Below are 15336 nucleotides of genomic sequence, written 5' to 3'. Positions count from 1 at the left end.
GCACTGGAATGTCATTAGTAGCTTGTCAGTGATTTTAATAGTAAAGCTCATGTCTTCATTAGAACTGACCTTTCTGTCCAGTCAGGTTTATCTGGATTGGAGTGATGATCCGTCCTCCCAGCGACTTCCTCCTGCGAACCACCATATTGATCACTCCCTCTCCACTCAGCACCGCTTTGATCACCTGCTTTCTGTCCTTATTGGTCAGGTCCACATCATTAATTTTCAACAACCAATCGTTCACCCTGCACAAAGAGATCAAAGTGATAGTTTTATTCATCAAAATTCTTCAAAAGGTTATCAGCTACAATGAGGGCTGGATATTGAACTTCAATGGTCACCGATTCCTGATGAAGCACTAATTATGGCAATGTGTCGAGTATCAAAAGGTGGCATTGAATGTTTGGTCAGATTCTTTGGCTTGTTTTTTTTCCTTTAATCGTATATTTCAAGGAAATTTCTCTAACTTGAGAGGGTATTTTCTTTACGTAAAACGCACCACATTAAGTGGTTGGATATGGTTTGTTTTAGACAACAGTTAAAATCTTGTTTCTGTTATGTTTTGGTATCAGAACCAACACTTAGTTATCAAACGATAGCAAGCAATTATAAAATCAGCGTTCCGAGGTGGCAGAGTAGGTGACATTTACCTTAATCTTCCTTCAGCAATACTTCCTTTATCCACCTTAGTGACAAAAATGCCACAATCTCCTGGTAAATACGGATCATTTACCCCCTCAGCAATATCAAACCCAAGTGCTTTCAAATCCATGTCCTGAAAACAGACAAAACATGAGTAAATAGATCAACTTTTTTAGTGTAAATCGACCATTTGGATTATTCACTGCATGTACATTTTACATAGGAGAAAATGATAACATGGTTCTTACCCTGTGCTTCTCAAACTCTACAACTTCCGTCTCCCATTCCATCGAGTCCGTGTCTATGGCTGAATCGTGTGAACTGTGAGCCATAAGCTGACGATATCTTGCTTCCTTTTCCAACTGGTCATCCATCTTTTCTCTGCAGAAAACATGATGAGTACAGTTATCTGTTTCTTCTGAACTTTGCCTAGTCAGTGGCATACTTCCTCCACTTGGTGGCACAGAAGACCCCCAGACAGGAGAAGCACTCGCACAAATGGAACTTACAGAAAAACACTAAAGTTTTAGACCTAAAATAGAGCAGAAGAGGGTCTATTTCTAGAAGTAAAATAAAAGTGTGTGTGTGGGAGGGGGTGGGGGGGGTGGAGGGGGTGGGGAGGGTGACGCACTTCAGTTCTTTGAGTTCCCGTGCAGCATCGTTCTTCTGCTTCCTCATGTCATCCAGATTCCTCAGAGCATCTGCCAGATCGCTCACAGCTCGGTCCCTCTCTCGCCTCAGGTTGTCACACAGCGTGCTGAGAGACGAAAACATTTTCATCAGGCGTCACAGAAAATACAAACAAATCTATTTTTGTCCAAGTCTCTGCAATGATGTGCAGTGTAAAAAAACAAAAACAACAAAAAAAACATATTTCCACATAACAAAAACCCAGTCTCTTTTTTTTTTTTTACCGTATGCTCTCCCTCTCTGCCACTATCTTGTCCCTCTCCTGGAAGGCCCAGTCCCGTCGACACTTGGCTACCTCGGCCTCTTGCAGGGCCTCCTTCAACTCCTGAGAGATGGCCTCGTACTGCTTCCTCAGCATCTCAATCTCCTTGTTGGCTCGTTCCATGTCCAAAGTGGCAGAGTCTTGTTTCTAGAGGAGTGGATGGAAATGTTGGGTGATGAATGTTGATGCAAGAGTGTACAAACGATGCAGACAGCTCAGAGCTTTTAGTCCAATATGGTGCTTGACAGCACGGACACATTTTTGTTGGCAATTTTGGTTGATTTTGTTGCAGGAAAAAAAAAAAGTACTCTCATTAAAAATATCTGCTTGGTTTGGACCTTTTACACTCAAACACATTTGAGACTTTTGAAGCTGCTTTCATCCCGACATTAGTACTGCATCAAAAATGCAGCACCCCCATTAATTTCGACGAGACCACAGTACTGGCTCAGCAGGGTGCCTGAAGCCCAGGTTCTGGAAAAAAAAAAAAAAAAAAAAAAGAGAGCGTTGTCTGGCAAAATGTTGATTCTGGCTCAGTTTGGGTGCAACGCAATTTAACGTCATCTGGCCACTCGCTGCAGTTCCCTGTGCAAACACATCCTGTGTAGATTACTAAACAAATGCTATTAATTCTTAATTTAACCACCCAATACCACCAATACAGTTCTGCAGTAACTTTGCAGATATGCTTTAGCTTGTGACACGTTATAATAAGCAGCTGTAGTTTTATAGTGTGTTTGGCCTTGGAATTCATTGATGCATTGCTTAAAATGGATTTCCCAATTGTTTAACTTTTAGACTTGTACACGGAGCAACACACCAAATGAAGCCCATTTCCTTTATAATGCAGTCTATAGAGAAAACTGTAATTGTTTGGAAGCACAAAAACTCTCAACTTAACCGATTCCATCTATCCTAAAGTAAATTACTAAAAACTAAGCTAAGCCCATGATGTGTGAGACAAACAGCCATAGATTGGATTAGGAAGTATTGTCTGAAGTGGGTCATATATAGCACAACCAGTGTAAATCTCACCGAGTTGCCTGATGTATCTGTAGCACACGCTCATCCTCTCCTTCTAAATAAACTGAGACGGACTGATAAGTGTGCCATGAGCATCACTGCTAAATTACAGTGCTGTTTGGCTTTACTATCCATTTTTGAGTCAGTGCAGTTTCCTTGTGCACCTCAGTCAGGTTGAGGTTTCTCACCATAATTGTTGGTCATTTCCTAATGCGGGAATCTCTGACTTTTATTGTAAGTAATCTGACAATCACTAAAAACAGAGTGATGAAGCTCTTTCTAAACAAAATCAAAGAGTGGAAACCTCCCAGCTTGGGGGAAAATTTTTGTTTTTGTTTTTTTACTACAACTATACAAGAAGGGATGAAGGGATTATCGTCAGTGAAATAAATCAATCCCTCCATTTGTAATGATAAATCACCCGTCTGTCTGGCTACCTGTCTGGCCTGGTAATACTCTCGCAGCAGCTGGTCCCTCTGGATGATGGTCTCCGTCCTCTCCTTGCGGGCCACATCCCTCTCCTCGCGCACCGTCTCAATGTCCTTGCAGGCCTGGCTCAGTTCCTTCTGAGCCTCGGCCTTGTCCTTCACCTCAAGGCAGTATTTCTCCAGCAGCTCGTTCTTTTCGCAGATTGCCCGGTCCCTGTCCACCAGTGCTGAGGCCAGCTCCTTCATGTCACAAAAGCATTACCGGCAGGTGGTTAAAAAAAATTAAAATAAAACACTCACAACTTCCTGAATTTTCAGCGTCACTTTGATGCAAAAAGCGTATCTATCTTTAATAAATATTTATTTATAAAATGGTTTTGTATTATTGTAAATTTTTTTCTCCGTTGGCCTGTTTCTTTTGGTGAGACGAATAGAACAAAGAGGTGTTATTTAAAAAAATAAAAAAATAAAACTAAAGATTACAAAAACCTATTTCTTCCCAAGAGGTGTTTTTAAACTTGTGTCCAGACTTTTTAAGAATAGGTGTCACTTTATGTTGTCGTTTTACATATGATTCATCAAATCTGTGACCAAAAAGTTGTCCCTCTACTGTTTATTTAATCCTTTATGTAAAATGCCTAACCCGTATTAATTTGCATCATGTGACTAAAGGATGCTTCGTTCCAGCCGTTACCTGCCGAAGAGCCTCCAGCTCCTCGTTGGCCACACGTCTCTCTGATGAGGTGTTCTTGAGCTTCGCCTCTGCCATCTCCAGCCCCGTCTGAAGCCGGTCCACCTCTTTGATCACCTGGTCCCGCTCGCTCATGATCAAGCGGTATTCGCTGATCACAGAGTCCCGCTCCTCCTTGTATTTCTCGCAGTCCTTCGCCGCCTTCAGCTGCTGGGTCTTGAACCGTGTCATCTCTGACTGCAGCCGATCCATCTCTCGCTGCAGCTCCTGGTTCTGGGCTGCGGCCTTGGACAGTTCTTGCTGCGTGTTGTCAAACCTGTACCAGACAGGTCATGCAGTAGATTTAATGGGAGTCTTTATACATTGTCAGCATTTGCAGATGAATAATTTCTGACTTGGGGGCGGAGGAGGGGGAAACAAAAAAAACAAAAAAAATTAAAATCCCACCCAGTAAGAGCACAGATTGACCAAATTTGCAGTCTCAACATCATAAAAGAAAACTTAAAATAGAAAAGCATCTGCTCATCTGCAAAGCTTCATCTGCCTGGGATTAAGGATGTTTTAAGCACTGTGCAGATTTGACTTTGGCGCTAAACTAAAGTACTCAGTTTGCAGCATAATTTCCTACAACTGCTGTTCGTCATTAGTCTTTTCTTTTTTTTTTTTTTTTAGCATCTGCTGAGTTTTTGTGTGCAGCTTCTAGCTCTACTGGTATCGTGTGTCGTGTGATATTTCCAGCGTTACCTTCTTATAGAAGAGGAGTACTGCTGTTGATAGTGGATGGCAGCATCTCTCTGTTTCAGCAGCATTTCTAGCTGTCTCTGCAGCCGGTGGTTCTCCTCCTCCGCCTGGTCCAAACGACTCAGGTCTGCATTGTGACTGGCTGTGTTCTCATTGTAGCGCTTCCTCAAAGCCTCAAAGTCACTCTTCATGGCCTCCAGCTTGTCCACAGCTGCGTCATACAGCTTGTTAAGGACATCAGACGACCCCTCTCTCATCACCTGCAAATGACACAATTCAGATGCATTACTGAATTAAAAGGGACACGGTGCATACAAAAAAAAAATGTAGAATTGGGACGCTGCCAAATAATGAAATGGAATGTGTCAGTATAACTATATGAAGATGAGATTTGACTATTCAGGAGTGCCTTATTTAATTCCATTTACATGATATCATGATTAGCTTTAATCTAGAAAAAATTAAGCCTGAAATGAACAGTGTCTTGGCACAGAAAAGTAACTTCATTTCTTAAGTAATCAATTAAAGCTGAGGTCCTCAACTATTTGCCGAGTTAGGAGGCCAGAGCGAGGGAGATTTGTATAGTGGAAGGCATTACTTCACTGGTGCTGCTGTTTTCAAAAAAGTTCAAACTATTTGAAATAGTTTTCGCTATTCTCTGCTTAAAAAGATAGAAAATAAGAGAAAACATTCCTTGTTAAGTTTTAAAATGTGCAGTACTGTATATTTGTTTGGTGTGACCACTCTTTCCTTTAAATCACTTTGGAAAATTTGACAGTTCTTCTGTGGATTTACGATGTCTCACTTCTTTCTGTCTGCTCATGTAATCCCAGACAGACTCCATAAACACCAGCACACTAGTACATAAACGAGAGACTGCAGGCCTTATTCATTACAACATGCAAAGTCCTCGTGCTTCAGTAAACTCGAAACTAAAAGTAAATCGCTGAAACATAGTGACCACACATAAAATATAAATACATGAAATGTGCAGAAAGTACGGCGTGACTTGCCTTCAGTCAACTGAATAAACTTTATTTCGATTTTCGCCAACAGGTTCATGTAGCGCTAATGATGTGCAATATGACTTATTGTTTACGACTCTCGTAGTTAGTTAGTAATGAAACATGAAAACTAACGCCTACAGAGACACATATCCTTCCTCCTTTTCACTCAAAATCCCAATAGCACTAATATAGGTTATTGACCGCACCAAAAAAAAAGGGACAAACCAGGACACATTTCACACAATAGAAAGGACGATATGTAGCATGTGACAGGTATCTAACAACTGCACGGTCACTTTTGGACTGACATCACTTGGCTAATTTGATTCCTAATCTGAATGGAGGCTGAACAGCAGTTTATCTGAGCTCTGGAGACAATGATGCATGTATCCCTACTATCAAACAGCCACGTAAGACATTCCTCATGGTTATGCAAGGTTTGTAATGACACGACCTCCTGACTGCAGTGAGGCCAAATATATGACAGATGGACCAACAGTTGAAGAAGTCATTTTTCTAATTTGAAAGACTGTTTTGATTGATGGAGACATGGGAGTACCAAGCATGTCTGACCCATTTTGGCTGAGCAATATTATTCTTTTGGACGGAATGATCATGAACGCAGGACTAGATTCATTTCCGTCTCAAATTGTCAAGATCCAACCGACTACATCGCAAAGACATCCCGAGACGGAAAGGCGTGTCCGAGCACGCGTGCGGACGCTGTGCACCTATTTAATGTTCAGGAATCCATTTGTATTCTACATCTGAGCACAGGTGAGTGGTGACGGCGTCGCCAGTCGCACAGGTACCTGCTGGTGCAGCATCCTCATGTCAGCGACTTCCCTCTGATCATCGTCATGCAGCCTCCTCAGCTCCTCGCAGGCCTGCTTCACATGGTTGTGCTCCCTGACCAGCTGGATGTTGTCCTGTCTCACCGCCTCCAGCTCGTCTTTCAGCTGGGTGTGCTCGCTCGCCAGACGGCTGTGCAGCGTACTGTGGAGATACCGCAACAAGTACAGTCGGACCGTAGGCGCTGTCAGCCAAGCTTAAAGTCAGCATTATAGCACAAAAAAGAAAATATATAGCCACGTCAAGACAACAAATGCTCAGCTAACGAGTCATCATCATAGAATATAGACTTTTTATAAATGACTTTTTACTTTTATTCTGTCGAAACCAAATCCCACAGGTCCCCAGAACCTTTGGTGAGGTCTTCAGACATACCGAGATAGATTATTACACGCTTCAGCTCGATAAAAGTGCTTCAATAATGAATTGATTATCAACATTGCTGTTGATTGCCGTAATTTTAAAAACGAAACAGTTCAGCGCTACTCGGAAATAACTCTACAATTTCTACAAATTAAAAGGATATCATTTCACACTCAGATACACTCCCCGCCCCCCTTTTTATTTTAGATGTAATCTGCTCAAAACCATGCAAACAACTTCTTAGAAATTGACTTGCGTGTCCCTTTAGCCCAACATTCATATTTACTGTGTTTTTTTTTTCAACCATAAATGTATCCTGTAAATAATCAAAAGTCAAACCGAATGACAAAAAACAAACACAGGCCAAATCACTTTGGGTTTCTATGGAGCCATTTGTAGTCGTACGGTTCTTCACTAGACTCTCACACAGTGGTTAGGAGCTGCGGAATAAAATGATTACGGTATTTTATGTACCGTCTCATTATCACAGGTCTTCGTGCCACTTCAGAGATGTTTAAACACCTTTAAGTTGATGTGAACGGTACAAAATGATGCATCTAATACTGCTTTAACTTTACAAATATGAGCCACTCAGAAGACCAATAAAATCCTCCATGATTACTGAGCACACATTTTCGCCTTCTGTTGAGTGACTTATTGATCGAAGTAGAATACAACGGTGAATGTCGTGAATGTGATTGCCCATTGACAAAGCATGGTGTTTAGTGTGAACGGATAAGTGCAGCAACAGACACGACTAGTAATAAATAAAGACTTTCTCTGATGTGCAAACAGGGCCCAGAAGGAGAGGCTTAAACATGGCAATAATCCTTCATCTGTCTCTTTTCATTGGGGGCCAGATGTTGGTTCCCTACACTTTGGAGTCAGTATGGCATCATTAAATCACACAAATGGACCGGCTCTGCCTTCATGTAAACTCGGCACAGCTTATATCACTGGACAACAAATGCTCTGTTTGTGGCATTATCATCATGGCACAGATGTCACGCCGTTCACACAGGGTTCAGATAATGATTACAGAGCATGCTTTGGCATGAACTCTTCAAGAAGGGCATTACTCATAGAGAAGTAATTCAGCATATGCTCTCTTAACCCTTTGGTCTCAAAGACAACTTGGGGTTCATGCTGCTACAAAGACAATAAAAGCAGTTTTTTTTAAACAATCAAAAAGATGAAATTAAATTGATGAAGGGCTGCAAGGATTTTTTTTTTTTCATGGCTTAACTCATCAGCTTTTGGGACTGGTATAAAGGCTTCATCCCTATTACTAACAAAAATAAAATCTGTTCTGTGCAGTCTGCTGTGAATATGTCAGAGGAGGAACTGAATACCAGCTCAAACCCTGCAGGCTGAGCATGAATGCATACAGCACAAATGCACCGCCTGTTAAAAAATTTACAAAGTCCCTGTAGTAGGCTTTCCACTTACTGGTAGAAGTCCGCTTTCTTCACAGCCTCCTCGCACCTCTTCAGGGTGGTGCTGTGCTGGTTCTGCAGGGATTGCAGGTCTGCCATTGCTTTCATGCACTGCAGCTTCAGACGCTCATAGTCGTGACCTGCTTTGGAGTTCGGTCTGTTTCACAGAGAGGGAAGAAGGGAAGCAAAAATTGTGATGCATCAGAGTCAAGTTTTAAGACGCCACACGGGAGGATGCGAGAAGCACGAGTGAGATAAACATTCCAACTCTGTGCTTATGGGAGCATAAGGAGCAAATCTTCAAACAATTTTGCGGCACATAACACCGTAGCTCTCTTTTTTTTTGTTGTTGTCGTCGTTGTTGTCGTCGTTGCTTTTAGATACCGAACAAGGTAAAAATGCTCTCTATTCAGCGAGTGCAGGTCCACACGGGATCACTCCGCTTTTCTGTCAATGTTTGTTTTGTAAAATGGGCAGTTAGGTGCATGCGATTAAAACAGTACCTGCAGTCATCGAAGGTGGTTCCGGGCGAGGAGAGGGCCAGACGTTTGCGTAGTTCGTCCCTCTCGCGTGTCACATGCCTCAGCTGGAACAGAACCGTCTCCATCTTCTCGCTCACCTGGTGGCTGTCCATGTGGGCCGGCGGAGGGGAGGAGGCTTGACCGGGAGTACCTGCGCAAGTCAGCATGTCACCGGTGGCATGTGCAGTTCACTAAGCTCAAACGATGGGGGTGTTAGTGCAGCTGCATCGATTTCTTCAAAACAAACCAAAGTGTACAACCAAAAGAAGAAAATCGAGTCCATGTTTATTTCAGCTGAAAACTTCACTAGAAAAACAAAATAAAAACGAGTCTGCTTACCTACCTACTTGATAAACTAACCATAATAAAGAGCTCTTCGTTGTGGCTCCTAGACCCAATATCTATACATTCCTTTAGAGTAACTTATGGAGGAAACACCTTCGCCGTTGACTTTACTTTGTCACTTTTAATCATGCTTTCATCTTTGAAGTCCAAATCACCTAAATATTGTCCTTCAATATTCATCCACCTGACTGTTATATTCATTGAGCTCAGAATCTGCATCAGTGGGTTGATTTCTGTTTGATGTATTCACAAATACTGTTTCCCTCTCAATAGCATAGACCAGTCAAATCCTCTCTCTGCCGGAGGATGACTAAATGAAACAGGTCTGTGTGTGTGTGTGTGCGCGTGTGCGTTTGGGGGTAGAAGGTTTCTAAATCCTTCTCACATCTGTGTAATCACTTGCATGTGCTCAGAGTCTAAACAGGCAGCAACCAGTGACCGACTATTATTTATAAAACTGTGGTTGGCTCTTTAGAATGGTCACCTTTTTTTTTTTTTTTTTACTCCTCTCAGGAAGATTTCCTTTGACATTTCTTCACCTTAAATCCGCACCCCACCACGAGCGCCACACTCACCTAAGCTGCTGAGCGAGCTGCTGCTTTCCGAGTCCGATGGCATGGTGGACAAGACGCTGTAAGTGGACCCTGCGAGGCGAACAAAAACATTAAAGTCAGCTCCGGGTGTACTCGACCATGTCTGCATTATAGTCCGATGATTATCTCCAGTATTGTATGGTACATCAAGGCTCTGCAGCTTGGGTTACATTCAGGAACCTTTACTGAAAAAAAGGCCAGCTGGAGGAATAATAAGGTGGGACTTTCCCCAACTTGGGATGACGGGCCTGTGGGCTGACAGCAGAGTGTAGCTAATTATCAGTTGGGCAGGGAGCTTGAATACTGACTAGCCAGGGCCCCAAAGAGGCTGCAGCCTTAGAGCTTCTCCTTTTATCTCCTCTGACAACATCACACAGTTCCCCCCTCCTCCCCTGTGAAAGCCCCTTCTTTTATGGCCTACAGTGATTCATAATTAACTGTACAGAAAGCGAGCCTCATAACAACACTAAGCATTATGAAGATCATGTTATTCGACGAACCGATGTAAAAGTAAGTCTTCAAAAGAATCTGAGGGACAACGACTGATACATCTTGTTCTCGCCATTAAGAATTCTCTTGCTTACTTTTCCAAAACAATTATTCAGCGCAAGCCGCGATGTCTTGAAGTTTTATGTGATAGTCAAAATTTAAATAATGAAGTCAAAAATAAATGACGTAAAAATCATTTAAAATAATTGGTGCAATGCTGCTGTCTGCCAGTGTTTTGTTTTTCTTCAAAAAAAATAAATAGTTTGGGGGGGGGGGTCTTTATTATGATGTTAGTTTTATGAAATATGAGCATGCACCTCACTACTCCAATATTAGTCTATAGTCAGACATTTTCAAAATCTTACACATAGCAGATTTGCTCATTTACTAATAAAGAAATGTCTCTAAAAAAATGTCACAATTTTCCAAAACCCAAATTGAAGTCTGCTTAAATTTACATTGAAAATATATTGAATTTGTCAATTAAAGTGAAACAAGCAAATGTTTGGCCATTGTCGAAATGTAAAATTAGTACCAAATTATTACAAACGTGACTTATGTTTCGCTGGTTGAGTTTCGTCAGCACTCCTCAAACATTTACTCTTTTTTATTAAATGTAAATCTAATAACTTCCTCAACACAAAGTGTTTCAGAAAATGGGAATCTTAATGAAGCTTGAGAGGTTTAAAAGACTGCACAAGCCTTGATCAAACAGCCAGCAGAGCACATTTACTGACATCGTACTTGGCCGTGGAATGAGCAGCTTATAGTTCAGTTAAATCAGCAACTTCCATCCCTGATGTAAAGTCTAGTGTGGACTTGGAGCAGGAGCATGACAAACGATCCTATTTACCCACGTCCCAGAACTCTAAATCAATCCCTGGCTGGCTGAGTTCCCACTAACTAAAGGAGACTATGAGTAGAGACTACGAGGAGCCCGGCTAACATGGCTCACCCCTCTTTTTCCCAGCGAAGGACTAAAAGAAAAAAAAAAAAAAAAGAAAGAAGAAAAAAAAAAAAAAAGACTGATGTGCCTCAGGAACCGTGGCATCCCATGGATCAAGCTCTCTTTGTTCTCGCTGTAGCTTAAGTTTCCCATGACTCTGAGCAGAGAGTGCCTCAATGGGCAAGGTGCACTGTGTCATAGCTCTCTCGCTTTTCTGCTCCGTGGAAGTCATATGACCTGGACCTCGCTGTGGTCTGACCCTCACCACTCAAGTATCTCATTTAGGTTGATCTCTTAGCTACAGTCACAGCTACTTGGTGATCTTTGGACTTTTTTTTTTTTTTTTCCCCCTTTTTCCTGGCGTACCTAAAACGCTTCACAACAACAAAATGCAAAGTGGGGAAACTGTCTTTTGTCGGAGAGTTTATTCTACAGTGGAGCACAGTGCAGCACTATTTCTCTCAAAGCTGAAAACAGGAGCTCAAACACTAAGTGCTGATATAATCTAAAAATCAAATCCAGTACTCTGCTCCACTGATAGTGAATGAAAAACGCCGACTCCAGCGCCTTTTCCATGAAAACTGGTGCATGCTCCTACTCAGGCCTGACAGCTCAACAGTAAGTTAAAAGTCATTATACTGTCTGAGGGTGAAAAGGGTTTTTGGTTTTTTTTTCCCCTCAGTCACCGATTGAATCACTTCATGAAATTTCACTTGCTGAGCCACAAATTGGAATCTGGTCCCTCTGGCCTCTTGTTTCTGGAAGTCATAAAATAAAACATTCAGTGATCATCCAGTCAAAATTTCAGTTAGTCCAGTACTTTGGTCGACCTGCCTACCGTTTTTTCCGATTTGTTTACAATTGGCATTCAACCGCGCAGACCTACTATTTGTTGCTAGTAATGCGGCAACGGCAGCTTCAGCCTTCCATGTGTCTGCACAAGATGCATTCAGGCTCAGGGGTGATTGTAGGACACCCGCATTTTTGGCAGAGCAGTAGTAATGCGTGGAAAAGACACTGCACATTTATGTGGATATAGCAGCAGTGAAGCATGTACCTGATTAAAACAGACGCCCATCTGTTCTGTGAAAGGTCTATTGCAAAATAATGTTAATGACTGTACAGTAACTACTGTATGCGAGAGTAGTTAAAGCCCATTAGAGGCAATGGCGGGTTCTCTGCACTACTTCCACCCCTACTGAAAAATGCATAAAACTATAACCGTTCATTCAAAAACAAACAAGCTCTCGGGGAAACACATCCGCTATTAAGCGTCATATCCATATCACGTATTTTGTAACTCTGTGATCATTTCAACGGCCCTCATTCAGAAATTGTGTTAACGTTCGAGTACGTGCCAGGGTTTACTGACAAAGCGAAGTTGACTTCTTGAGTGTTATTCCAAAATTCCTGCTCTCTCGCCCGACGGGATTCTGGGTGACTTTGGAGTACCTTGCATCGCGCTGCATGGGATTTAAAGATGTCTTTAAAGCTGTGACAAGCTACGGTTTTCCTGGGGAAAGGCCCGTCTCTTAGCTGCGCAGTGGAGGAACCTGTCTGCCCAGTAGCAAAAAGGCAGCTCAACCCATTTGTTGTCCTGCGTGACTACCAACAGGGAAATGCACGCTGCACCAGCCCACTCTGCCTAGCCCAGAAAATGCTCACGTACGAACCTCTCCAGCGGCAGAAAGCCGGTCGGTGTTCGGCTGTAGACTCGGTGCGCGATTGTGAAATGCAGCGCAAAAACGGAAACGCTTAGAAAAAAAAGGGACCGAGTCTGCAGCTTCAGCTGTCCTATAAAATAATGACGACAAGATAAATGCATAATTAACGCCTCATGACTCGGCTCGCCGGGAGTGTGACACGATAGCCGGGAGAGAACAAAAGTAACTCGCAGTGCGTACATCTTTTGAAATGCTAAAGTGCAGCGGAGGTGCTGAGCAAGGCCCGTGCGCCACTGTGCGTACAGCAGATTCCACGCGGGGGGGGGGACAGCCGCCAAGACGAAAAGGTTCCCGGACACAAATTGTGTCAGCTCACGGGGAATTTAATAACGAATTTATTAGCATCACAAAAACAGCTTTCTGTAGCTTCGGGTTTTATCCGTCATCGCTAAAGTGGGAGGAAGGAACTGATCCAGAGTTGCAGCGAATCGACTGCCGAGAGGAGTAAAAACATCTGAAATCAGAAAGCTGAGATATGCATCATCATACCGCTGCGTTATCGCGAAATTGTTTATGTCTATGTGAAGAAAGTAAATCACTCGTATCCAGTAAATAAAATGAGGGTGAAATAACAAATGAAGGAAAGGATCTGTGATGTTGGAACATCCGATCTTTCGAAGACTTGATTGTGTAGGTTATTGAGCTGCAGTGATTAGTGATTAAGTGATTGACAGAGTTAATCAGCAACTATTTTCACAATCGGCAAATCTTTCGAGTCACTTTTTTAATGATTAATCACTCAAATTCTCTGATTCCAGCTTCATAAATGTGAATATGTTTCTGCTTACTTTGGTCCTCCATGAGAAAAAACTATAAACATTTTGGTTGCCGACTAACAGTCGGGGCAAAACAAGACCTTTCAGGCTGCACGTCAGGCTTTGGGAAACGCTGATTGACGGTCATCACCATTTTCGGACATTTTAAAAACCAAACAACTGATCGATTATTTGAGAAAGCAATCAACAGATTATGGATAAGGAAAATAATAATTAGCTGCAGCACTAAAAAAATATGCTTTATCATGTGTTTTTCCTGAATAAATTTAAGCGCTTCGAGCAGAAAACTGCAGAAATTAGTCTTCAATTAAATCAATGGTATTTTCCTCCTTTGCATACATTTGGGTTTGGGCGAATGGTCGAACAACAGCAAGTCAAAGACGTCCCCGTTGGGGCGTCGCGACGGGCATCTGCAAGTATTGTTTGGCATTTCATGGGCCAAAAGATGAAGATGGAAAATCACCGTTTGCTGCGTCTCTTTCAGCAAGTTAGACCAAAAACAGTTAAGTTCAACTATTAAAAAAAAAAAAAAAAAAAAGTAATTTACAGATCCATTGATGATTTCAGTACATCCCAAGTTTAAGTTGGTTTTGTACAAAAACACAAATCAATCTAATGTCTGTCATTCTCCATTATGTATTCTCCTACCCAACAGTCAAAAGAGTACAATATGCACATTTAATTCTTCACTCATTTGACTTTGACACTGGGTTATTGATTTCCTCTCACTCACACACACACACACACACACACACACACACACACACACACACACAGAGAGAGAGAGAGAGAGAGAGAGAGAGAGACTTCAGGCGGCCCTGCCTGTCACGACATTGATTGTCTGAGTCTTTTTAGGTCCATTAAATACTTTCACAAAAGGCTTGCAGGCTTTGCTTTTAGTGACATAGCAAATGAAAACAAGCACTGTAGTGTGAGTGTAAATAGGCATCAGGTCACATGATTGTGCAGCCCCCTCTCTCTCTCTCCCCCCCCCCTTTATACTTGCCCAAAGGAAAAGTCATGCCCTTCATCAAGTTGTCATATGGTCAATAGCCCTAATGTTAGTTAGACCATGCTCAGGGGAGAAATCGAAAGCAGGTTGGATCATAACCAAAATAAAGACACGGGTCCTCCGAACAGACTGCATTTGACTACAACACGGCTACAAATGCCCCCGCGGCAACGCACTTTAAACACGGTGTTGTGCCTCTCTCTTTGTAAACCGACATAACCTCTACGAGTGCTTCTCTCACCGGTTGTGCGGTCCACCGGCCCGGTGCCATTCAGCAGCACGGAGTGCAGGTGAGGGTGCGTCGTCTCCAGAGCGGAGCAAAACTCGGCGAAATGGTCCCCGTCCTTACTTATCAGGATCTTCAGGAGAAGGTCCACTTTTTCCGAGCTGGAGGAGCAGCCGTGTCCCAGCTCGTAGCGTTCAGACTGGCTGAGGGTGCCGCAGTGAGCCAAAACATCCACAACTCGGTCCGCATCTGTGATCGACTCCACCAAGTTCTGGTGACATTTCTCCAACAACTCTTTATGCTTGGGCTCCATCTCCTCTCTTCTTCTTCTTCTCTCCCCCCCCCCACCCCACCACCACCACCACCACCTCCACCACCTCCTCCTCCTCCTCCTCCTCCACCACCCCCACCTCCCCCCTTTCGGTTCAAAACCGAACCAGCTTCGGGACAAATCTTAAATGTTCCTGGTTCGTCAACTTCACTTCGGACCGCTGTCGCGCCTCTCCGAAACTATCCCGCTCGACCCGGTCGGTACGGTTTTCAACCCGAACTGAAGGATACACAAGAAG

General features: G+C 42.8%; 1 protein-coding gene across 4 annotated transcripts in view; it reads right to left on the bottom strand.

Moving 5' to 3' along the window:
* The window catches only part of LOC138201883 (disks large homolog 5-like), a 30707-nt gene extending 15607 nt beyond the window's left edge, over positions 1-15100 (bottom strand). For 3 of the 4 annotated variants that reach the window (XR_011178614.1, XM_069155410.1, XM_069155412.1), the window contains exons 1-13: positions 14783-15100; positions 9577-9645; positions 8639-8807; positions 8149-8292; positions 6297-6480; positions 4481-4737; positions 3740-4052; positions 3055-3285; positions 1557-1741; positions 1274-1399; positions 891-1023; positions 651-775; positions 70-245 (exon numbers count right to left, since the gene is read on the bottom strand). Coding sequence is in view for 3 of the 4 variants with exons in the window: in XM_069155410.1 (XP_069011511.1) it covers positions 70-245; positions 651-775; positions 891-1023; positions 1274-1399; positions 1557-1741; positions 3055-3285; positions 3740-4052; positions 4481-4737; positions 6297-6480; positions 8149-8292; positions 8639-8807; positions 9577-9645; positions 14783-15080 (2410 nt within the window). In the remaining variant the exon portion in view is untranslated. The remainder of the gene's footprint in view (positions 1-69; positions 246-650; positions 776-890; positions 1024-1273; positions 1400-1556; positions 1742-3054; positions 3286-3739; positions 4053-4480; positions 4738-6296; positions 6481-8148; positions 8293-8638; positions 8808-9576; positions 9646-14782) is intronic. The other variant, XM_069155411.1, reaches the window with a different exon arrangement.
* Positions 15101-15336: the final 236 nt, after the last annotated feature.

This window comes from Embiotoca jacksoni, unplaced genomic scaffold (genome assembly GCF_022577435.1).
Source record: "Embiotoca jacksoni isolate LCO1_2020_lvr unplaced genomic scaffold, fEmbJac1.0.p SCAF_20, whole genome shotgun sequence".
Taxonomy (NCBI): Eukaryota; Metazoa; Chordata; class Actinopteri; family Embiotocidae; genus Embiotoca; species Embiotoca jacksoni.
Note: the sequence above shows the minus strand (reverse complement) of the source record. Positions and strands in the feature narration are given on the sequence as shown.